The sequence below is a fragment of the Athene noctua genome, chromosome 2 (assembly GCF_965140245.1).
Source record: "Athene noctua chromosome 2, bAthNoc1.hap1.1, whole genome shotgun sequence".
In the NCBI taxonomy this organism is placed as follows: domain Eukaryota; kingdom Metazoa; phylum Chordata; class Aves; order Strigiformes; family Strigidae; genus Athene; species Athene noctua.
Genome location: NC_134038.1, coordinates 10955798 through 10981630, shown reverse-complemented (window position 1 = coordinate 10981630; position 25833 = coordinate 10955798). Strand labels below are relative to the sequence as shown.

The 25833-nt window shown below is 41.1% G+C and overlaps 1 protein-coding gene across 6 annotated transcripts in view; it reads right to left on the bottom strand.

The window, feature by feature from the left end:
- Positions 1 to 7839: 7839 nt before the first annotated feature.
- ASAP1 (ArfGAP with SH3 domain, ankyrin repeat and PH domain 1) overlaps positions 7840 to 25833 on the bottom strand; it is a 185008-nt gene continuing 167014 nt past the window's right edge. For 5 of the 6 annotated variants that reach the window (XM_074898426.1, XM_074898431.1, XM_074898428.1 and 2 more), the window contains 6 exons: positions 24233 to 24394; positions 21315 to 21381; positions 19054 to 19112; positions 16334 to 16836; positions 12454 to 12576; positions 7840 to 10505 (listed from right to left, as the gene is read on the bottom strand). In XM_074898426.1, coding sequence (XP_074754527.1) covers positions 10431 to 10505; positions 12454 to 12576; positions 16334 to 16836; positions 19054 to 19112; positions 21315 to 21381; positions 24233 to 24394 — 989 coding nt within the window. In that variant the 3' untranslated portion in view covers positions 7840 to 10430. The remainder of the gene's footprint in view (positions 10506 to 12453; positions 12577 to 16333; positions 16837 to 19053; positions 19113 to 21314; positions 21382 to 24232; positions 24395 to 25833) is intronic. The other variant, XM_074898430.1, reaches the window with a different exon arrangement.

Here is a 25833-nt window from a genome sequence, read left to right as displayed (position 1 = left end):
CTCTTGGCCTTGTTCTTCTCCAACAAGCACAGGAAGTATCTCAAACACTGGTCTTTATTCTTGTGAAACACTATTTATCCTCCGATACCTTTGAGTAAAAAGAAGTAGCAGTTAAGAGTGGCCATGTGCTCCCACACTCTAGAGGTGGCATTAAGCTTTTAACTACCTTCAGTGCATCAGTTTCTTCCACTGCTTTTACTTGGCACGCTCACATTTAGAGACACAGAATGAGGCCTAATTATTTTTTCCTCAAGCCCGACCTATGCCATGAAGATTATTGAAAAATCCATCGCAGATGCTCCCTGCTGAGCAGTCTGAACTATCGATCTCAGTTAGAGAAATGGATGCTCTAGACTTTATTTGAAACGTTTTTAAAAGTCCAGTTGGTATGACTGTTCCTGCTGGATGCTGAGCACTTCCCAGCCTCCATGCAGAGCACAGCCTCAGACCTGCTCAGAAACTCCATCATGCTGGGGGTGCTTCTCCTACCGAGCCATGGAGGAAACCACACCACCGACCTCTGGTGTGCCCTGGGAAAGCACGTGGTGACAACCAGTTGAAAATGCACTATCAAGGCCTCTCGGTCTGAGCCTTGTTTGAAACGAGCAAGAGCAAGCAGCAGGTAGGAACTGCTGCCTGCAACAGCAGCTTGAGAGCGTTGTGCTGCCTGGCCAGGCACGGGCTCCCGGTCCCTGCCGAGCGGGGAAGGCAGCAGGAGCTGTGCAGCGAATGCTGCCTCTCACAAAGACCCCAAGAAGCTCTTTGTTCAGGGTGGAGCACCAAAATGACCCAGGAGAGTCTCTCAGAGCTCCTGGGGGCACCCTGAACACTTCCCCCCTCCCCAGAGCAGCAGCACTGGCATCCCTGACAGGCTGCTGCCAGGCTTGGTTTCAGTCAAGCACTAAAACAAAGACAACGTTGCACTTCCAGTGAAATCCCACTTCTAATCAAAACACTCATTGGTTCAGGGTGCAGATAGGGGGTTTGCTTTGTTTGAATGAAACGATGGGCCTCTCTACTGTTTTAATCACACCCCTAACAAAACGCTGTATGAACAGTGTATCCCTCATGGCTTTCTAGGTCACGTACGTTGAAGAATGACCACTACGGACAAGAGTTCATTTTTAAATAGCAAAAGGGTAATGCCACTCTAAACAGTACAGCCAGTTAATCTTCATGGTTTAGGGGTTGCTCTGTGCTATTTCCTCTCTATTTCACCACTAACCCTTTTGAAACCCTACAACTTGCTTAAGAGAGGGGTAGTTTTCACACACAGTCACGATCACAACCCCACCACCGCCCCGGCCCAGACAAGGAAGTACTGGATCCCCCAAAGGAGAAGTGCTCGCCTCCTCGCCGGCCAGTCCAGTGCATTTCTGGCTGCTGGGCTGAACTTTTAGATGTTTAGTCAGTAGCAGGTGCAAGATTTGCATGAATGATGGCGCCTGAGAAGTCTCCGACCTGGCACCGGTCCGAGCATCAGGGGACAGTCAGATGCAAGGCCGCCGGCTCAGCGCTGGCAGCAGGCAGCGGCCACCGCCACCGCTGGCCGCGAGGGCGGCCCCGAGCAGCACCCCCGTGCCCAGGAGGCAGCACCAAACCACGGCTTCCTCCCGAAGCCAACCGCCCCAGCCTGCTCCGCTCGGCCTCAACCTGGCGGTTGCCAGAGATCGCGCCGGCTGCCGTGAGGGCAGTTGCACCGCTCGCTGGCTCTGTCACCCCCCTGCCCCGGTCCCAGGGGGTCCCCCGTCCCCAGCCCGTCACCCCCGCGCCCCTCGCAGACGCCGCGGCACCTCCCGCCTCGGGCGGCCTCGCAGCCCCCGAGCACTGAGGGAAACTGAGGCGGCGGCTCCGGCCTCCAGGCCCAGAGCGGGCTCGGCGCGGGGCTCCCCCCGGCCGCCCGCGCTGCCGACGCCAGCCCTGCCCGCGGCCTGACGGGCGGCGCGGCGGGCAGGGGCCGGGCAGGGGCCGGGCAGGGGCCGGGCACCCTCCGCGGGGCTGCGCCTGCCCGCGCTGGAGGAGCACGGAGCGGGGGCGAGCCCCACCTCGTCCCCGCCAGCCGCCGGCTGCCCCGCGGCCCTCCCGGCTGCCCTCCCGCCGCCCTCCGGCCCGCTCCTGCCGCCCACAGGTGCCGCCCCCGCTCCCCGCAGCGGCCCCGGCGGGGGGGCGCCCGCCCGCAGCCGCCCCGCTCCCGCCGAGCCGCGCCCCTCCCTTCCGCGCCGCTCCCCTCCCCGCTCCGCCCGCGGCGGGGGGCGCGGGCAGCCCTACCTGCGCGGCGGGGCGGCGGGGCAGCCCGCGGGGCGCAGCCTGGCCCTGGCCTTCCGGGCTGCCGGGCGGCGGCGTCACGGCCACAGGTTGCTGCCGGCGGCGGGCGCGGTGCCGCATCGCTATAAAAGGAAGCGGCGCGGCGCGGCGCGGGCGGGCGGAGAGGGAGGCGGCCCCGGTTCCCCCCTCGCCGGGAGCCCCCGCGGGGCAGGTGGCCCCCGGGCGGCGCGCTCCTGCCCTCTGGCGCGTTCCCCGCAGCTGCCCGGGGCGCGGGGAGAGCGGGGCAGAGGCCCCCGGCGGGACGGGGGTCCGGGGGCAGCGGGGAGCGCGCCGCGGAGCGGGGCAGGAGCCAGGCTGCGCAGAGGCGGGAAGGCACCAGCGGTGCGCTGCTGGAGGGCCGGGAGAAGGCGAAAGGGGCACACACCGAGGCCGGCCATCCACCCCGGGCTGCCGGGCACGGGCGCCGCCAGCCTGGAGCGGGGCTGGGGCAGCTCCAGAGGTAGGGGCTGGGCGCTGCCGCAGTCAGTCTGGTGACCCGCCTGGCAGCTGAACCACTTCAGTGAGATGTTGCCTTTAAGACTGACCCTCACAAACCAAAGGAAAAAAACTCATCAAAGCTGAATTTTTCCTTCAAGCCCCAACAGCTCCTTCAAACCTGGAGCTGTGCTTGGACACAGGAGCAGTTGTGACATCCCTGAGGTACTTTGCTCAGTTTCTCCTCCATCTCACGTTGATGATTGATGACATCTTGGTCGCAGAAGCCAGGGTCCTCCCAGGGCACAGCTTCCCCCTCCCTGTCTGCCCAGCAGGAAGCTCTCCCTCCAGCAACAGATGCTGTTGTGCTCCTGCACCATCAATCCCTTTCAGGAAGGGACATCTTAAGGTAATTTCTCTAAATGGCATTTGGCTGCCTGGCCTTAGTGTCAGTGGCCGATGGGGGGCCGTGATGCTTCAGCTCACTCCTCAGCCCCAGAGGCCCCACGCCACCGCATGGTTCTCACTGCGACGGCCACGAGGGCTACAAGTCCTGTCTTTGGCAAAAAGCAGATAGTGATGTGGCCAGCAGTGAGGCTGGGGCACTGAGATGTCACAGAGGTAACAAGACCCCCACGCAGAGGTTCTACACTCAGTGTCGCCTTTTGTATTCCACCAGGCAAGCAGCTAAAGCTACGGATCACAGGTAGACCAGGTGCCTGCTATACAGTCTAAACAAACACTACCAGGGGCCTCATTTTGCATGAAAAACATTTAGGCAGAACACTGCTGTGGGCAAGTGAGAGGAACAAAATCCTGCTCTCAAGGGTTTTAAAGTAGAGAGGGTTTTTCCACCCCCAAATTTAGTATTTTCTTTTTCATCTTAGCTTTCTCTGCATCCCAGCAGGGAAGGGGGAATTGCAAGAGCTTTTCTGCTGCACCCAGCAGCATCTTACTCCAACAGACCTGGCAGGAACACAGGTGCCAAGTTAAAGATGATACTGAGCAAAATCCACCCCCTAAGCAAGGCACCAGTTCCAGACTGGGGGTGCCAGAACCGCATCTAAGGTGGGCCCGGCCTGGGGCTGCTGCCAGGGACTGCTCTGGCAGGGCAGCAGCACCTTCCTGCTTACAGCCAAATGCTCCTGCTCACTGGAGCTTGGGCACAGGCCCTGCCTGCACTTCTGGTGTCTTCAGCTCCTTCAGAGAGCCCAGCTACCACAGCAGCTACTTGTGTGCTGCTGACCAGATGTTCTGACTGCCCCACTGCCTTCCCTTCCTCATTGTCATTTGCTAAGATCTTGCTGCTTCTCCTGGACAAGGGACCTTCACTTCTTCACAGCACCTGAATCTCTGCATCACCCTGACCTCTGAGGTGACGATATGGCCCACCTACAGGCAGTGCTCACAGGAGAGCTGCTGACTTCTTACAACTGATCTTCACATCAGTGATGGACTCATTCATACTTTCAAACATGTTCAAGTTGTGGTTTGTGTTGCCCCCCCCTGCTCTTCTCACAGCTCTGCTTTGTAGCACATGTAGAGTTCAGATTTGTTTCTGTAATTGCAGAAGACTTGGAAGTCCCCATCTTCCAGCACCACTCAGTGTAAGTTCCCTTCACATGAAGCTCAATGCTCCTTGCTCTCCAGATGTCCAAGCTGCTACATTTCCCTTGTAAGCAGACCAGCAGCTCTGTCCACCCTATCGAGGCAGGTTTAGCATTTGTTCCGTTTTTGGTTTTTTTTTAAATTTTTTTTTTTTTTTCCCTGCAGAGGTTGGCCCAGTTCCTGTAGGGTAGAGGCTGAGGAAGATCCTGCATCACAAATCTGCCCTTCAGCCCCATGCTTCTATCCATAGAGGTCAGAACTACTGCAGTGGTCCTGAAGTTGCTCCACAAGACTTTTTTCCCAGCTCCTGGATGGGTTTCCACACAATAAAAAAAAACCTCATCTGAAATGAGAGGATGTGGCTGGCTGCAGCTCACTTACTGCCCAGCTACCTGGGGCTGTTGCTTTCCTGCATAGTTACTAAAGTAGAGCTACAGCTCTGAATCCAAAATCTACAACAAATAAAGGGAAGGTTAGGACATATTGATATGTAGGTCTAGAGCCATGGATGGGATGACTTACAATATGAACAGGTGATTACAGGCAGTATAATCTTTACTAATTTGAAAAAATACCTGCGTTTGTCTTTGAGGTATCTTTGAAGCAGTGTGTGGCTACTGGTGTCACCAGGTCATGAAGGAAATCTGCAGGCTCCAACAGAAAACCCCTGCAAAATCCCTGCGTGACCCACAAACAGCTGCTGACCTCTTCTATGCATGTTCAGCTCAAGGGGTGGCTTGTCTTTCTTCAGGCTGAAGTTCAGGAGCACGTTGCTATCCTTCCCGATAAGCAAGTTTTTGACTTTTATTTAATACTAAGAACTCCAGCTCAGACGCATGTTGACACTTACTACCATAGCAGGGGTGCGGGAGCAGGGAGAGATGAAAAACACTACTAAACTAGGTTTGAGAGTAGCTTCAGACTTAAGCTATTGCATGCTACTCCTTACTCTTTTAAGTTTACAAGCAGCTGTAGTAAGTTCTTCCTGTGGTATTCCCTGGGGAAGAGACTGGGGAAATAAAGTTACCAAAAAACCCAAGCCTAATGCTATTGCTTTGATCTGACAAAGGTAAACACAAAGAAACAACCTCTAAGGCAGCCATTCTGGAGCAGTCTAGTTTGTGTTTTCAAGGTTGATTCATCTACACAAGGAACTGTGAGAGAAAAATCAGATTTCTAAATTTCTGGAGATAAATGAAGCATAAAGAAACATTTTCAAGCCTTAGGGAAAAAAAATCCCATGGGGGAACAGACCTAGTCCCATACCACCTTTCAGCCAAACGCAGAAAGCATAGGGGGAGGGGATGTTTCCTATCAGATACTACAGGAACAAAGACCAAACTGGTAGGAAGAGCAGAGTAGCATTAACACTGGATTTAAAGTTCCAGGTAAGCTTAAAGCTCGTTCAAAACATTCTTCAGGTGGTACAGAAAACCACTGATCAGCTTCTCCTCTGCTCTGACATGGTAAGCAGATGTGACAGCTGTCACAAATTGCTTGTCCCCCACCCCCACTATTATAAAAAGAGACTAGAGCTGACACCAGCCTCACTGCAGCCAGGAGGATCTGTTCTCTAAATTACAGAGGAACAAGGCAGAGCCTGTACTGTGACACACTATCGTTTTTAGTGTTACTCAAACAGCAGCTGATGAAAACTAGTCAAGACTTGCAGGTTTTGTGCATGCCGCAGCATGGGGGGGGTGGGGGGTGTGCAAGCTTAAGTAGAAGTTGACAAACAGCACTTAGCTTATCTCAAGAAGAAACCTGAGCACTCCCTCAGCAGATGACTGAGCTGTAAATCATGTTATGTATAGCCCTAAAAGTATCATTAAGACAACTTGAAATAGTTAGTTTTTTATGAGATAAGAAAATTTTTGGCTTGAAGCTATACAGATGAAAACATCTTACACTCCTGTGTGCATTCTGTTTCCATCTGAAAAGCCTCCAGCTGTGTTTTAGAAGAGCTAAAGTGTCTTATAAATGCACCCCCAGTAGCCTTGAACTCAAGACTAAATTGGTAAGTTGTCTGTAAGAAATTAAGGCCTGAAGCTGAAGTTTATTTACTCGGGGACATTCACTCCTTTGTCATATTCTGGTTTCTTGCCACAGGAGGGTTACTGGTCTAGGGTGTGAATGGCAGGAAACTATTAAGAGGCTAGAGCGTGGGGAAAGTTGTTGTTTGGTAAACTGTCACAACTACAGTCTGGGGAGGGAAGAAACATCTGAAAAATCATATTTATAGGGTTGGAATGTTTGGGTTTTTGTTGGGCAGCGGGGAGTGATTTCTGAGTTTCCCCTCACTGGTATTTAAGATTTGCACCATTTTTACTGGTTTTGATTACCAGTCTTCTGTTCAGCTACGAGCTTTAAGTTTGCCAGGAAAAGGGTAAGCAGACAAACTCTGACCAAGGGAGTTCTCTGGGCATGCGTTTGTCTTGGTCGCTTCTGCTCTAAACAGTGTATGAGATATCCACCTCAATTTTGTCTTGCAAAAGGAAATCAATACATGTCACTGAAGAACAAGTAGTATAGGGAGGACAGAGAACTGAGGATATTGGAATCAATGGATCTCTGAATGCTGTCACCTGAAATACTGTGACAAGCCAGAAACGGAGCAAGAGCGGAATATTTAACCAGACCTCTTCCCCTGACCCACATCCGTATTTCACACACCCCTCACCCCATATGTTTCGTCTGTGTAAATTTAAAGCCCAAAAACTACCAAGCAGAATATTCTACGACAAACCCCGGCTATGCCTGCACTACAATTCAGTGTTCAAGAAGGTGTCTTATCACAGTGGTCTCCTGAGCCCTGTGCTGTTGCAGTTATTATTTTTGATACAAACCAGATCTGATAACTCCACACACAAAGTTTTCCTCCGGCTAAAGGTTGTTCTCATTGCTCTCTAGCAATTTCAAGTGACTTGTTCTTTTTGGAGCAGTTTTGACAGGAACGGGTCTTAAATGAGAAGCTTCCAAGATCCGAGTCAAGGAAGGGAAAAATAACTTCTGCAAGCTGGGTCAGAACTGAAATTCTGAGCAATAAAGTCACTCCATCCAGAAAAGGTTAGTGCTGCTCGCGTCGGTTTGCAAGCTGCTGTCGGGTTTGGTAATGCTGCCCACGGAGAGGAAGGCTGTGCACGGGACAGAGGGCCATGCTGAGCCGTTCCTTCCAACCTGCAGGGCCGGCTGCAGAAAACACACACGGAGCTGCCTTTCCATAGAGCCTACTGAAGCCAGAGAAAAAGCAAATAGAAACTCATGGACAAAATAAGTGTTTTGATGCTAACTTTAGTAAGTAAAGTTTTCCAGATAAAGGCAATTTCATCCATATTTAACAGCTGTTTCAGAGATACACATTTAATTGCATTATATAAGGGGTGCTTTGTATTAAAGAGAAAACATTTCAGGCGTTTTAGTTCTACCTGTTTGAAATCCAGACCTTCTCCCTAGAAGATATTCCAGTTGACAAAAGGGCCTTGTTCAGATATCTGGGATCAACTGAATACATTTATTTAAAAGCAATTTTAAATATTAAAAAAGTAGAAATTAACACATACAGTACTCAAAAACTGTCACATTAAATACATGTGAATAGACATGTGTACTGATGTTTTACCTTAACATTCAATGAGAAGTCAAGATTTTAACTAGTGGCATGACCAGATCTGGTTTCTGTACACGTTGATGTACTATGTAATAAAAAAATAAATAGCAACTGTTGTTCAACAGTAAATAAGACATCATCTGCAGAGCATACTTCCCCCTCTGGGGGCACCTTCCCCTGTCCCTCCCCCCAACCCCTTATCAGCTAATTTTCCATAAAGATTTAGACTTTCCAAATACTATGTCATATACAAAATTGCAGACAGTGGCTCATTGAGTTCAAATATAATACTGTACTTAAACTCAATCAATATCATACATTTTCAGATTTCTCATGACCCACAATAAGCCAGAATAAACAGAACTATTGTTCCCGATGGAACTAATTTAATTTTATAAAATGCATATGTATACTATTTTAAAGAGCATAGAAAAGAATAGACATTTGACTCTACATAATTTTACATGCCTAGGTTTTCTTTATATGATTTGCTTTTATCATTTTATTTCAAGATCACTTAAAAATACAATTGACCACAAAAGTGAATAGGTTTTGTTCTTTAATGCAACTTAAAACATTGTAGTAATGGATAAAATGGAATGCTAAATAAATGCTAAACCTGACTTCCCTTCCATAAAAAACAGAATAAAGTCTGAAATACTGGAGCTGGTAATACTGAAGATTAGACGCCAGCAGGCTCGCTCACTCATTGCATAATTTTTTTTTTTTTTAATAAACTTTTGTTATAAATGATAAAACCATTAACAGCTGATAAATGTTTTGCATTTTTTCCATGTGGGATTTAGACTGACATTTGTTTCTATATTAACCACAAACGGAATTAAATATTCACTGACTACAGTCTTGTAAAACTGAATTAAAAATGAAAGCCCTCAGAAAGTCTGAGATGTGCTTTTATGAAATGAAAATCTTTCCATGCAGCCAAGACAATCTGCTTTGAAATAGCAGTACTAGGTACTGAAGCCAAAATAACATTTAAAGCAAGTAATACAAAACTACATATGAAAGTCATGGAACCTGCTACAGACAAACTATGGGAAAAACAGAACCACATTATGTTTCAAAAGGTAAAAAATGATGTTGAAGGTGACACAGGAAATGAAAGTTTCCAGTAATCCATTTAAGTGTCTTCTGGCAATGCAACTTTATACCAACTTTCAAGAAACCTCAGGTCAAATACAGCCTTCCGAAGATTTTCTTATAAATGTATGTCTTTTACTTGGTGCTTTGAATTAAGACTATTACAGTCGCAGTTTAGTGAGCTCTACTAAAACCAGCCTGATACTTGTGATCCAAGTTCTATCATTAACAGCCTGATCAAATGCATGAGAGGCCATCTTAACTTCCATTTTTAGAGCAACTAAAAATAATTTAAATTTATCCTTATATCACCACTTAAGAAATTTTATTTTAGGTAACTAACTTTTAGCAAGGTTGAAGACAGAGGAAAAAGAAAAACCCACAAAATCATTTTTTAAAAAGCCAATTTAGCTATAAACAAATACGGTTGCAAGCTCACATTAATCTGAATAGCAATTAAGTTAAAATGTTCTTTTCCTCAAATGTAGCTATATGACTACAGTACTACTTTTGTACAAAGGCAGGTTTCAAGTAAGCGTCTAAATGCATGCATAATGTTAACAGTTAACAATTTCTAGAAGTCCTTGGTTACTAAGAATTCAGTGAAAGAAACCAGCAAATTTCACATATATCTACTAAAGAACAATATGACTAATTTTCATTAAAATAAGTTTTCGAATGAAATAAATTTGTAACTTTTTATAGTGAGGTAATATCACAGGGGAACTGCAATCACAGTTTGGCATAGGTCCACAGAATATAAACATGAAATGCTGTATGCACACCATAAAACATTACTGTTACCTGTAAAGTCAGTGAATATTTGTCTTCATAGGTACACTTAACTGAGCACTATATTAAATAAATACCGAAGTGGGTTTCATAGCTGTAAACTGCATACACTTATAAACTGCAGACTGATTTTTAAATTGTCCAAAACCATTCACTCATTCTAACTTTCTGCTAATTGTATATTGAGAATACCGAGTTATTAGGAACAGTCATTTCTGTACAGTTACATGGTTGACAGAGACCACCTATGTTTGGAAAGCTGGCAGTTCATACGTATTTTTAACAGCTTAGATAGAGATGTTAAGTGCTAGATGCCAAGGATTGCTTCAACAAACCCAATAAGGCGTGCCAGGTTCCAAGGCTACCATAATACTGGCAAAGGCAGAATAACACAGTATATTTACAATACATATAATTCAACCTCATGAGGCGAAACTTAAATGAATTCTTAATTTGTAACAGCAGCTATATATACAGTTGTGCACAGGATTACAGGGAGGCAGCAGCGTTCGCTTTTGCTAAAAAGCCCGTCTTGCATGAAGAATGTGCAATGCTCAAGTTTAGGATTTTTTGTTTGTTTTTACTAGTCTGACAGAATGTGCACAAAGGACACTGGAAAGACCCCTTTCCTCTCTGGCTGTCCTTCGATGTGGCCAATCTGCAACACAGGAGAAAAACGTACATATATAGGTGCGTGTACACATGGGAGTTTGTAGGTGGCATTTACTTCATTCAGAAGGGGAAGAGCTACATGGATCCCACAGAACCTTTGCAACTTCTTGGACAGTTTAAAGCAGAACTTAGTTAATGTTCAAATTTGCATAATGGAACAAAATAAAACCCTACAAGCATATTATAAATAAGACAAGCCAATTAAATCTGAAGAGAAAAAACCCACAATTTTATTTGGAAACCTACATATGCCACTGAATTTCAAGAATCTCACCAAAACAGAAGCCTCATTTTCTTTTGTTTGATAGACTAACTTTCTGGAACACGATAAACATCTCTGAAAAACATTCATCTTAACTGAATAAATCCTAAACATCTCACTTAAGGGAAATGTCTGCTACAGTTGCGAAGTTACTTATGATAATCTGCATGCTTCACCTGAAGTGATAAAAGCCCAGCTATTTTCTCATTGAACTAGTATGATTCCTAATGATTTATGTGCATACTTGTGTTTGTAACAAATCACAGTATTGTCTGATTAAGTATCCTTCATGTACAGCTTCTTACATATTTTGCATAATAATTTATAAAGAAATAGCCAAGCAGCCTCTAAATAAAAAAAAAATAAATGGTGCCTTCTATATGAACTTTAAATGTTTAAAACGCATAATTATAAACAACTGTCAAACTGACAGCACTGGAGTAGTAGTCTTGACTGACCACATAACGCTCTTCTCATCCTGCTACAGTGCTGCTCACTACTTTGAGAATAATAGTGTACCTCCTTCCTCTTCCAGCAGCTAACAAAATGGGAAGGGGAAACACGAAGGGCTGGCCATTTCCTCTTGTGGAGCCAAATTTTTGAAGCATATGAGTCAACAGCCCTCGTTTCCCTTCTCAGAAACACTCAGACTGGAGCACTTCATGGAACTTGTCAGGCATGTACCCAAGGATCTTAAAATGCCACTTCACAAAGCATATTCAGCAACTAAGGCAACTGTAATCAGGGACTGGATGATATGGTTAACACAGCAGCTTTTCACTGGGCATTGCCCTTTTGATACTATCTTTTTAGTTGAGTATCTTCCACACTTAAATGTTGACAGGAAACCATGTAGCTGGAACCAAAACAGCAGAAGTTGTGCTGCACTTAGATTAGGAAATCATAGGCAGCATTGTGATAAGAATTTATTTTAATCAAAATGAAATCTGTCTCATTTTCCCCAATAATAATTCTTAGGTAAGGAAGTATGATGTAGTACAGCTTTGGAGGCAAGAAGTAGTGTCAAGGGAGGGTTGGAGCCTTTAAGTGGGGTTGAGAAAAACCTGGTGTTGGCACTCAAGAACCAAAGAACACCACGCAGTCCAGAACAGGGGGGAGTATGATACAAACCAATGGCAGGGGAGGGAAGAAGGGAAAGAAAATGTTAACTACTTTTCATTTAAGGAGGAAAATCATCAGCTTACAGCACTAATTACAGTTTTTCAGACTTCCAGCAACCCCTGTGGGTATAACTTAACATTTCTGGTGAACTGAAGATAATTACATATCTCATTTTTCTGAAGACTATAAGCATGCTAAATGAAGTAAAAATCACCACCTCTTCATTTAATGAAAGACAAGCATGCATTACAAAGAGTGACACATGTAAATACATGTTGCTATGAGCCAGCAATAAAGCCAAACCTAGCCAGGATGTTTCTAGCAGACTCCCAGGAAGAAACAGATCCTACCAGAGAAAGGGGGTCTTCTCTAATACGAGTTTAAGGGCTGGATGTTAGATCAGGCAAAAAACTCCCCAAAACCCAACAAAATAAAAAAAACACCACCCACAAACCAAAATAACAAGAAACACCCCAAATTTGGAAAAAGAGGCTTTCCTCTGGAAATCATAAAGAAGTTACGTGGAACTATAAAAGGAAAAGATACATACCCACCACTCTTGGTCCTCTTCACCAGTTACAATAATTACTTCTCCTTCAACAAATGTGAGCTCATCATCATTATCTGCCTGACAGTCGTAAATAGTCTTCACTCGCCTAACTTTGTTTTTCCCCTAAAAATAGAATGAAGTTTTAGACGAAGGACATGAACAGTGAAAACATATATATATGATATGAATTTTGCCTTTCAGCTTTGTTTTATTTAACAAGAAGGTGAAGACTGCAGGGAAAGCAATTTGGTAATTGGGGACATAAAATCAAAAAACACTGCTTCAACAAGGATATAAAAAAATGACCTACACAGGTGTAGGTTTTCTTTTTCTTAAGATTCAGAACTCCCAAGAGGTTTTTAACATGTAGGGCACAGCTAAAGTAACCTATGCTTCCTCCAGTAAAGAAAGTTTAAATAACATCATTACATTGTTCCAGTCCACAAACAACACCCTTTCTCCTTTAATACATACTTCATTAAAACACCCCATGAGGAACAGAAAATGAAACCCAATCTCCTCTGAATGTTGCAAGTGGTAAGGGCTAAGGAAAATGCTGCACTGAAATCCCAGTATTTATTACAGGTTTAGTTTTGGATCTAGTGCAAAAATACAGTAGCCTATGTTTTAGGGTTTGCTTATAGGACTGGAAATATTATTTTGTGATTTTTTTCATCCAGAATATTAGAAGTTTCTTACTAAAAGAATCTTAATTTCAGATGGTAGTACTATTTTGTGATGATAATTCACAATAGGCATTCTCACAGCTCTACCATTCAGAGTCCAAGTATTTTCTAGGTCATACTTTGCTGCATACTGCTAATTCACATGAAAAAGCCTGAGCCATGGACTCCTCCCCGAACATATGTTCTCATGGCAGGGAAAATGCTTTAAATTATTTCCAAATAGAGTAAGGAAGCAATATTCATACCAAAACACTCCTGCTACTTTATATTCTGGTATTTTCATACCCACACTTCTTCAAAATCTACAGTTCCTTCTTTGAACAGAAGTAGTCAGATAACAAGAATGCAAAAAAACAAAGAAAAGCACAAGGAGATGAGAAGCAGAAGGGCTACAAAGGAAAAAAATCAGCAGGTTTAGAGGAATTTGAGCCAAAAGTAACTTTACAGAGGAAATTTCCTAGGGAGCTTTCTCTTTGCTATTACCTACCCACTTGAAATACCTCCACGTTTTTTGCAAAAAAAATACCCTTGCAGATCAACAGCAGAACAGACACACAGCAAAGAGCGTTCATACTAAACTGAAGGTACAGGAAAATAACAATTATAGAGAGACTAAGAGTCTAAGGGACAAAGCAGTTAACAACATAACACTAAAAAAACCCCCCGTATTCAAGACAAATGAACAGGACTATCTGAAGTGAAGTTCATATGAGATCAAAGGTTTTTTTACAGCAAGGGTTTGCTGCAGCAAGAAGTTACTTCAAAGAACACTTTCTCTCTTTTTTAAATAAATTCATATAATTTCAACAAAAATCTCAACTATCACTAGGGACTGGAATTCAATATGAATGGGTATTTGGGGCCAGTCCCAGCTTTCAACTCCAGAGAACCTTTGCAAACTAAGAGTGCTTCCAATCAATCAGTCCTCCAGTGAGGAACAGAAGCAACTACTTCTGCCAGATAAAAACTGTCTCATTCAGTAAGAGACTAAAGAAAGTTAAATTCCTCTAAATGTAACTCAGCTTGTAATAACACACGAAAAATGATGGCAATTGCTTCTGGTTCCTTCAGATTAGTAACACAGATGACACTTTAATATTCTATCCCTTTCACTTTGAAAAGCTGTAAAGAGAAGAATTTAAACCTGAGATATATTTAATCTAGGGAAAGTTTAAAAAAAGGATGGATCTGAAGAGTATATATCTTCCAGAATACAGTTGGGGGAACTGGTGTGTAAAGAAATAGAAGCAATTCCAGGACATGTAATTTTCTCCTATAAAACAAACACCACCACCACCCACCCAACTCCTTGTATCCAAAATTAATACCTGTTAAAAAGAGACTTTTATGCTTAAAACTGAATAACAATCAGCTGCCGTGGTCATTATTAATCCCTCCATTCTCTTATTTATATTCAACGCTTTTTTTGTTTAAAAAGTATTTTGTCTCCTTCATGTAAAAAAACCACACACAAAAAGAACACTCAAGTGCTCAGTGTAATTTTAGAAGCACTCAAAGCAAGTTTCATTTCTCTAAAAATATCCTTTCAAGTCTTTATATACTAACAGCATTGGTATTTTTTACCTAACAATTCTGAACAATTCTGATTTTCTAGAACTTTCAATAAAAATATGTGCTCATGTGTTTAGTGGCTGAATAGTCAAACCCAAGAGGGAAGTACCCACACATACTAGTGGCCGCTCTCATGGGCCTTACTGTTGCACTGTGAGGTAGCATTTCACCAGCTTATGCGGAGAGAATACAGTCAGAGGATGAAAATGGAGGCAAGATACCTTAAGATGGATTCTTGCACTTGATGATCTGAGCAAAAAAGACTGCAGTGAACAAGAAGAGATACACGTGTGCATGTAATGATGTGTACAAAACTGGGAAGTAATTATCACAGACACATCATCATTTTGATCACTGCAAAACAGTGGAACTATTTTAGTTTACTGCATATGTGAAAATGGCTGAATCGTGAGAACACTGAATTTTTCCTCCGAACTTTTCGGTAGAAAGACAAGAGTTTAACAGAAAACCAAAACAACTAATCCACTATTTGATTTCTTTCCTTCTTTAATAAAGTGACAAATAGATAAGAATGTCCAACATTATTTGCCTGCTTACATTTAAAAATATGTAAGTAAACAAATCGTAGTTGCAGATACCTTTTGATCAGATCCCTATACTATTTTATTTAACACCCAGACCCCTCGGGAAGCCCAAGCAACAACCCCATTGCTCTCAGTCTGGACAGGAGCTTACAGGTAAGTCCATGACAGAAGCCAAGCAGAGTGATGGCTTCACAGAGTGTTCTTCCTCAGACAATCACAAAAAGGGAGAAACTCACCCTCTGCTTTCACTACAAGAATGGAAGTCTTATTTCCTTTTACATAAGTGCTTTGCATAGCCAATTTGACAAGCAAAACCATCTCCTTTTTGATGTATTCTTAATGATGAAAATCTTAAAGAGAGGTCTGGAGTTTCATACAATTTCAATATACATATGCATGAAGAATCCTCTGTTGGATGGAAATTGCACTGGTTAGCAAGATGAACAGCAAGATGAACAGCAAGATGAATTGGAGGTTGAACAGGGAGACTTGGAATCAAGTTACACTTCCAGCTCTGCCACTACACACCATCCAGCAATGTCAATTTTACCACTTGAGCAATATATCTGAACCTTTGTTAAGCACTTACGTGCACTGACATTAAATACTCACAATAGGAACATTTATTGGTTTGTCACAGTTGACTTCAATTTTTTTACCCACTGACAATAGCCACTAACACCCCTTCTTAAACCTTAAAAAATCAAATATATAAAAATCTAGTAACGTAAGGCATACAAAGCAGTCAGCAAAGACAGCAGAGAAAACCACCAATTAATTCAGAATTATGATTGGCACAGATAAAAACGCCCAAGTTCCCTAATAAATATAAATACACTGTTATGCTCCCAAGGCTATCATTTGATGTTTCTACTATTTGTTTCAGCATGCAAGAGGCCTCATAAACCCCCGGCATTTGCTGAAGCTGCTTCGGAGTGAAAAACAAAGCACCTCATTCCCCATCTATCCCGTAACATTGTGTTGCTTTGTGTGAATAGCTCAAGGGTGGTGGCTTTTTTTTCCACAGACAGTCCTACAGTAACTTCAAAGCTATCAACTGGCTGGAATAATACCTACCATATTTATTTTCCTGGGAAGTGGCACAGGGGTTTCTGGCAGGGTATGTGTTATGTCATTAGACTCTTCAGATGCTTGCCTTTGGACGGTGTCTCTAGATTGTACGTTTGGAGAAAGATCTAAGGAGTGAGATTTTTGATTTGCCTCTGAGGGCTGAGGCTTTGGAGATGCTTCTCCACCTTGAGTTTTAGCCAACAGCTCTCCTAGGTGAGGTTTTGGAGGAAGGTCCTTCATTTGCGGCTTTGGAGGCAAGTCTCCAAGTTGTGGTTTTGGTGGCAAATCTCCTAGCTGAGGTTTTGGGGGTAGTTCTCCAGGCTTTGGGGGTAAATCTCCCACTTGAGGTTTCTGAGTTAATTCCAGAGGCAGAGGCTTTGGGGGCAAATCTCCAGGTTGTGGCTTCTGTGGTATATCAATGGATAGTGAGGGCTTCTGAAAGATATCCGTGTGCTGATGGGATTTATCTATTGAAAGATGATGACTGGTTTCTATTTTTCTTAGTGCCACTAAAAAAAAAAAAAGCATAATAATGTTTTTTCACAACTCACCTTAATATTAAAGAACTTAGACACATATCAGAACAGTCATTGTGTAAGTCCACATGTTTGCTGAGCCCCAATAACTGTCCCTATGTCCTCCTAGTCTATGACAAATGCAAAATACATTACTTAACCCTCTTGCATTGAGGTTTCATTTAATTGCTCCTACTGGAGGGCAGGAGCACTTAATCCAACAGCTAGTAGGTGTCAATTTATAGATTAAGTACTTAAGGTGGAATAAAATTATTGCTTTTTGGACCCAAACCAAGAAATATTTCAGAAAAGATTTATTGTGCAAAACAACTGATGTGACTGCAATAGCATTAAAGAGAATTTTCAATTATTTATATATAGAGTTGAACTCCATAAAAATAAAAAGCTGAGTCTCAGGATTAGTACCTGTAAAATCTTAACAAGAGGAGTGAGCAAGTATATCTATACAGTGTATAGACTAAACGGTATTACAGACATTCAAACTAAAACTAATGAAAGATAAATTATTGTAAATATTTACAATTTAGCAAAGATGAGAAAATTTAAACCAGTATATTTTGCCATTTTTATGGAAGGAAAGTGAAAACAGCTTTTCAAATAGTTCTTTCCTCAGCGTCATGCATTGATTCTACTGCTAAGTTCCCTAAGAAAAGTTGACTGAAGTCTACCTTAAAAATAAAACTCAAACACCATAAGGGAAACCCCCAAACCCTTAAACTAAACAACTCTGAATTAAAGCAGATGAAGGGGGACAGGAGAGAAAAAAGTTATGACCCATGATGAAAGCAACACATTTTGGAAGGAATAATTCTGTATTGTATTAAGCATTGCTTTAGTATTATAGAATACAGCCAAAAAGGTGGCTTGACATTTTACTATGAAAGCAACAACACTCACTTTGGCTATCACCTACTGCAAAAACACTTCCATGATACATTTATGGTTATTTATACCAACAAAGGAAAACTCTACATAATTTCCATAAAAGAAATTGTACAGCTACTATCAGATGCCTCATTTAAAAAAAAGTCTATGTTGATCCTTGTATATGGCTTTTTCTCCTAGACTTATCTAGTCGGAAATGTACACACACTGATCATACACACTGGTTTGAGGCTTAAGTAAATGATATGAAAAAACTGATAGTAGCCCTTATCAAAGTGCTTTGATTGAGCCCTTCTTAAATTTACACCTATATCATTTTAAATCAAGGAAGTGTTGACTTCCTTTGCAGTGGTACCCTATTGCATCACTGGTGTCTCTTTCAAAAGATGGTATCATGTCATAATAGTTGTAATTTAATGAATCTGAAATTTCACATTTGCATTTTCTGTTAAAATGATTTGCACTCTCAATTTCAGTCATCTAGCTTCAGAAGTTTGGACAGGCATAATTTCCTGATTATCAGGCTCTATAGTGATCACCCACTCATACAGATATAATGTGTTTTTGACGGATTCTGTATCAGAGTGAGCTACAAGGTAGGTCTACTTCCAACTTTATAGTCAACTGCTGCAAGAACTCAAAAAACTATATAAAAGCCGCCATATAAGTTTAAAGAGAGACTAGAAAAAAAACATTTATAAAAATAAAGGGCCATAAGGTGATTTACTGTGATGATGGTCTCAAAGTTTGTCATCAATATATAAGCAAGCATGTAGTAGTATCTGATACTTTTCAACATACTTATAAGGACGACCACCCCGATCTCCAAAACATGGCAATGGACACAACTTACTTCAAGGGTATCAAGAAACTAGACTTAATGGGTATTCGTAAGAAAAGAAGAGTTTAGCCACAACAATGGTCAGAGAAACAGAAGCCCAGAGAGGTTATCTATGGAGGTACTCAAAATGCAACTGGACATAGCCTTGAGCAACTTGATCTCATGTCAAAAAGTTATCCCTGCTCTGAGTAGTGGATTGGACCAGCTGACCCGAGGTCTCTTCCAACTTCAATTTATTTTTTTTTGCTTTCCTCCTTACGTTCCATAGATCTAACTATTTTTTTAGTTCAATAAAAACCTTCCTGATCTTCCAAAATCCTTTCAGTTTTGCAGAAGTTTCATGGTTTGTAGAATTTTAGAAATAAAACTTTTGCTGAGAAGATCCATATATTTAAAACAAGTATCTACTTTCACACAAATTTAAAAGATATCATTATGAGAATACCCACAAAGAGAACTCTTACCTTTTTGAGGTAGTTTGGGAAGAACTCTAGGGCCAAGTGCAGTTTTTGCAGTCCCAGTGCTAAATCAACAGATGTTAATTATTAGTGCTTATAACTGTTATAAAAGATACTTTTTCTTTCCCATTTTTCTTCTCTACATGTCCACAATTTAAAAAAAAAAATCACATTTATTTTGCTTCATTTTGTATAACTGTATTGTCTGTGGATCAATCCTGAAATTTACAGCACTGGTAAGAATGAACTCCTTTTTTCAGAGAAAAAGACGTACAAACCCTACACAGCTTAAATGCTACAGGACAGATTTATTCCATGAACTATGGTATGTGCAAAAATGTACTCTGAAAATATATGAAGTTGAAAGGCCAGTTCAGTGGGCGGATCCTGAACTTTTAAGGAAAATTTGGTCTTTAAAATAATTATACTGAAGCATTCAAAACACAATCTTTCTTTTATATCAGTGGTTTGAAGTTTTCCAGGACTGAGCCTATAATACCTTGTAGCCTACTGCATGAGTATGATACTGTATTACACAAACTGTATCTCCATTAGGAGACAAAGTCTCTGCTACTCCATGGAAATAGTGATGATTGTGGGAAAATTAAATGCTTTACTCTGTCAACCTGTGTTACAGCTGTGTTAGCTACTTGTAACAGTAAGCAACCATACAAGCAGGACAGTTGCGAGTAATTTCAACAGCATAAAAATCCGAGACAGTTGCATATTGCCAAAAATTTCCATCTATGCTTTCTGATATAGGCATTTTTATTCAAAAATAACACCAGGCTAGCTCAAATTTACAAACATGGCATGTAAGGGCTAAACATATTACAAGTTTCAATAAAAACCCATTAAATTTCTACCAAAACCACACCTGAGTCACTTTTAGAGAAAAGGACAGTGGAGTAAAAGAAGAAAGCCAACTGATCTAAGGCATAAAAATTGAACAATAAGTAATTAAATAAAAATCAGGAACACCTCAAAATAATTACTCAAAAAACAAGGAAAAAGGAAAAATGAGTGAGGAAGTTGCCAGAATACATCAACAGAGCATAGTCTTATGCATCAACAGCCTTGAATCCGGTATGCTTCTCTGAAGCTAACATTTCAAAATTAGTATGACGAGACACTTCTATCTTAATTTCCTAGCTTTTTTAAAATAGTCAAAATATATCATGACACAAAACTGAAAAAGTCAGCCAAGCTCAATCTTGATTCAATAAATAATTACCTCAGCCTTTACCTAATGTCATCCAGCACAAGTACCACACTTTTACCCTTGCCTTACAAGCATCAAGTACAGCATCAGCTCTTTGTTCTGTAGAACATCACTACTTTTTCCCTGAATACCCAGTACCACCTGGATGGATTCTGCAAACATGGCAAGTCAGCTGTGCTACCAACAACAGGCCCACTGCCTATCCTGACCAGGCAGATCACAGACTGTGGAGTGTTCAGAAACTACCTACACACCTTCTACTGTGATTTGTTTGACGCTACACATCCGTCTCCAGTCATGGCCTGATCACGCACACTCGTGGTCATGTAAGGTCTCTGTTGTGTTGCCTGAGGCACATGTTTATCAGAATTACCGTGCTTTGAACCTCATGACCTTGGAATCACAACACAGATAAGGGGGTAACAAACACTAAGTGACAAGAACGTATGGCTATCCTTACAACTTCAGCTATTGAAAAAGACACATGTAATGTACCGACCTGATGAACTATGAGCTAAAAGCAGTTCATGTTATTACAGACTGTGTGTCAGCGCATAAGCTCGACAGACTGGAAAACAGTTAAGATGAAAGACTGAGATGAATTCCATCTTATAGAGCTTTCTTCAATGCCAGCCTGTACCAAGAATGACACTTAAGCTATACAGCAACAGGCATAAGACCTCACACTGAAGCAGATAAAATGAAATGCCAGGAGACATGAAAATAAAACTTTTGTCCTGCTGGTCTGCAGTCTGAGGCAACACTCCCCAGCTCTGAGAGCACTTCTTTAGGAGCAGTAGATAGATTCTGGTACAAGTCGTTCTGTCCATCCCACTCAAAGGATGAATTGTGTATGGACAGCTACAAACAAAGCGTAGGAGGCTCAATGAAGCCAAAGTATTTGTATGGTAGTAAGGCATGCAGAAAACTAATGAAGAAACATAGCTAAGATTTTACTTCATATGAAAGGCAATTTTTTTCCAATTTACAAATTAGTCATATTCAGACAAATTTTCATCTATGCCTTCATACACACAGATTTTACCTTGACTGCTGAGACATCCCCTCAAACTTGTTTGCAGCCTTAGTTGAAGGTGGACCCAAATCATTACCTGAGGTGAAAAAAAGCACAATTTAAAAAAAACATGATAATTAGGATAACTGAAATATAATCAGCAGAGGGTGCACTTAAAGCGAAGTACACATTCTTCCAAGTATCTTCTATGCAACATGTCTAAAGATTTCAGAGATCATTCTTCATTAATAATTTTGTAACTGAAAAAGCAGCAGGAACCATCATGATCCAACTTGACCTTTCATATAACACATTTTAAAACAACTCACATCTGCTGGCAAGGGAAGATTGAGTGACATTGCTGGGTTACTGCTGTTAAGGCATTTATTTTGAATGCAGTGTTTCAATTTTCTCTGAATAGAAGGAGATACTGCAGGTCAGTATCAAATAAATTTATCGCGGATGTTTACATTTTGAACTATGAGGCACATTTTCTTAAAACCACCGTGAATTTTATTCATAAAACATCAAATTTCTAAGGATTGGTATTTTATCCTAAGGAATAGCCTTTGCTGATTTAATGACTAAGTCAGTATGTTACCATAACGTGAACATTAACTGTTGGTAAAGAAAAGATCCTGGGTATAGTCAATTCTGTCAAAAGGCAGCAAAATCCAAACCCAAGTGCTTCTGAGCTCCTTCAGCAGAAGACTTCTCTCTCATTAACCATCACCATTCCCAAGGTACAATTAAACTAACTACTTGTTTTAGTGCTTTTATCATTCCTCATTCACTCTTCTATTACAGCATGTCTAACAATCTTAGAAACAACTTCAACAACCATTAATAATTTGTCACTAAAATAGATGTAAAGTGACATTTAATGATGCAAGAACAAAAAATACTTCTCATGCAAAAGAATGACATATCTGCCTAGATAACATTCTTAGTGCATTGAAGTCTAAATGAAACAGCAGAAAGCCTCATGCTGAGCCTTGCTAAAAATATTTTATATTTAAAAGAAAAAAAAACAAGAACAAAACAAAAAACAGCAAACCCTTCACATGTAGATCTTATGGATAAAGCAAGGAAAAATGTGTCATGGTTGCCATGGAAATCCAAAATAACCTAAATTACATTTTTAGAACATCTTTGAATAGTCACTTAATTTGCTTAGACATAAGCTAAGGATTGCTCTGCTTAAAACTTCAGTTAACACACAGATTAAAAAACAAATGGTGAAATTCAACATAACAAGAAATAACACAGAAAAAAGCTTCTGAAAGGGAAAGCAGTGAACATCTGACAATTTTCTTAAACCAAAACCACAAAAGCAGATCCAAGAAACACCCTCTTTTATAAACACAAAACTGAATACTTGCTTAAAATCCAAATGGACTTTGAAACAAGTTTTTGTACAGATCTCAGCTAAGAAAAAAACTTTTCCATCCACTGAAGTTTAGTCCGCACTGCAGAGCAGCAAAGCGAATAAGCTGTGTTCTTCTCCAGCCCTGATTTGAAAAGGTATTCTACTGCTACAAGGTTCTTCATCTTCAAACTCCACACCTGCACCTTTCCCATATTTTTGTTCTCCTGTATCTGTTGTCTAATACTTTTAAAGAAAAGTTGGCACTAGCATAGCATCTGTTCCTACCATACTTTTCATTCTAATAATGTTATATTATATGGCGTTGTAGTATACGGTATTTTAGGTGTTGTTGACTTAAATATTCAGGGGGTTTTAAATTTTTAAAGTCCAAGCTCTTCAAAATGTCTTTACTACCTCTGAAATTGTACATAGCTGTTAAAACTCTAGACAACAGGAAACATTTTTTCCATATCCCGGACATCTGAAAAGTACAGAACTGAAAAGACTGCCATTATTTGTATTCCCTGAGAAAAAGATTTGGCTTTTCACTGGACTCTGTAATTCTCTTCATATTATACCCTGGATTAAATCACATGTTCTACACATGAGTACGCCACGATTTACCACATTTACCTCAATTTGCTGAAAAAAAAAAAAAGGTGCTCTTAGGCTTGCCATTTTTTTTAGGCTAGTGATTTGGTTTGTATTAGAACAGAGAGAGAATACTACTAAGATATAAGTAGTGTATGGATCACACACACACACACCCCCCATGTAAACATTGGATTCCAGCTCAAAAGTTTACAGATTTATGGAAATTATGTCACCAAGACTAAAATGATAGAAAATTACATGGGCCTGAGGCTTATAGCTACTGGGAGAAGTTGACTTCATAGAGCAATGTTTATTGAAAAGAGGTAGAATTCAGTAGTCTGGAGAAATAGTTTCTAAAAAACAGAAAGGTATCCTGTTAAAGAAAAGGTGCTGTTTCTGTGTAACTTCTGCAGGTAGAAGTAAGTAAACCTATCAGTCTTTGTGTATGTACAGACAACATCACAAAACCTGAAAACATATTAAGACAACACATCCCCACCAACTAGGTGCAAACACTTGACAGGAAAGATTTGGCATAGAGCCAAAGGAAACAAGATCTTCTGGCAATCAGGGGAACAGCACATATTCATCGAGGTCTATCTGCCCCAAATCAAGATCCATCTAGATCACCGAGCTGGTCAGAACAGGAGCAGGGGTGAGGCAGTAGATGCAGAGTAGATGCAGCAGATGAGGGGGCTGAGGTGAGGGCAATCTGGGCAGCTAGGGTAGAGAGAGTGAGGCAGCAGAGGAGATGGAATTGGGCCCCAGGGGAGCATGGAATATTTTCAATTTTCTCAAGTGAGACTCAGATACAGAAGCCTGGAAGCTAGAGTGACAGAAGATAGAACTGCTGATTTATCTGAGCTGACGTGACATGAAGCTGCAATCATTGGAAAGCAAGCACCAGGTAAAAGAAACCAAAGATCATATATCATCCATCATAAAGGTTTTCCCCTGCCCTTTTGTTTTGCATTTCAAAACTCACCCCAAGGAATTGGGCCCTTATTCTGGGGTCCATGAGGTAGTGGGCTTGGTGGGTCAGAGAGGGTTCTTTTGTGTCCGGGGGGTGGGGGAGGTGGTCTCTTCTTGGAAAGAGTGGAGCTGCCACTAGAGGTTTGAGTGCTTAGAGGGAGGGTTGAAGGTGGGCCTGCAAAATAACAAACAACCTTCTTACAAATACATGTGCATAAACATCAAAGCAGCACTGAAAATTCACAGTCAGACCCACAGCAAAGTGCAGCAAAAGACTAAAATAAAAAAGACAAGCCATGCCAAAACACTGTTTAGATTAAACGACACATTCACCACATTTTTATCCATCTTAGCTGTGGGAATATAAGCAACTTGACAATAAAATGACACATACTTATGTTTAAAAAAAGTAAAGGATTAATCACTCCAGAATGCTAATTTTAGGCATTTTTTTTTTTAAAAAAGCATGAAATCTTAAAATTAAGTAATATTTAGCATGTGGAATTAAAATTACTATTAATTTATGCAGAATGAAATAATTTTCTAGATGTTCTACTATGTGGAGATTTTTTCTTCTCCTCCAGAGCATCCCATCAAATTCTGCTAATAAATTTGGGGGAGGAGGGGAATAAAATCAATCTATCTACAAATTTTCCTTGCATTTTGAAAATAGCACTGTAAACTTAGTAAGTTTTTCTGTACTTCCTTTTTTTTTTTTTTTTTCTGGGGCTTAAATACATCAGAATATGAATTTTGGAGCAATGCAAATCGTTGTCTGCAGTGCCTATTAAATAAACATGAGAAAAGCCCTTCTTTAGGCTGAGACTAGATACTGAATAGTAGCATTGCTTGTAAGAGTTTATGCTGTCACCCCTACCCTTAAAACCGTTTATTTCCACCTGCATCAATGTTGGCACAGGTATTATTCAATACAATGCATGTTTTACAGAATATGGGAACAGATACAGATTAAAAGACAAAACAACCCAGAGGGAAGACAAGAATTTTCCCTAATCAACTTCACCATTTACCTTCAAAAATGTCTTTATTAAGAGGCTCAAGGAAGCAGGCAGTGCAGGGCACAAACATGCAGTGAGGGGACAACTGCTCAAGTCAACCAGAAGTCACTTGTAACACTTATCTAAATTAGTTCTACATTAGAACAGCTCTAAGGGTTTTGTTGTTGGGGTTTGGGTTTTAATCTAACCAACAAATAACACTTCACTGCAGTCATGATCTTGCAGTATGTTTTGCGTGCAAGAGAGCTTTACCATCATAGGCTCTGGATAAATGTCAAAAATTGACAACAAATTTTAAAAGCAAAGTTTATTTGTAACAAGTTTTAAGTTTATCATCACATATTTTCTGTAACACTATAGAATCAACTTGCCTATTTTTGAAAACCTAACTAATTAGAACAGTATTTGAGCAAAAATATTCATTTTGTTAATCAGTTTTGTACCCTAACCTTCACACAGAACTACAGCTGCCTCTCTAAAAAGTCTCTACAGGTAAACTGAAAATTACCAAAGTCTGCATTCTTTCCCAAATTACTATACATCATAAAAGTATCAAAATCTGTAAATAATAATATGCTAAAATTCCTTAGGTGAA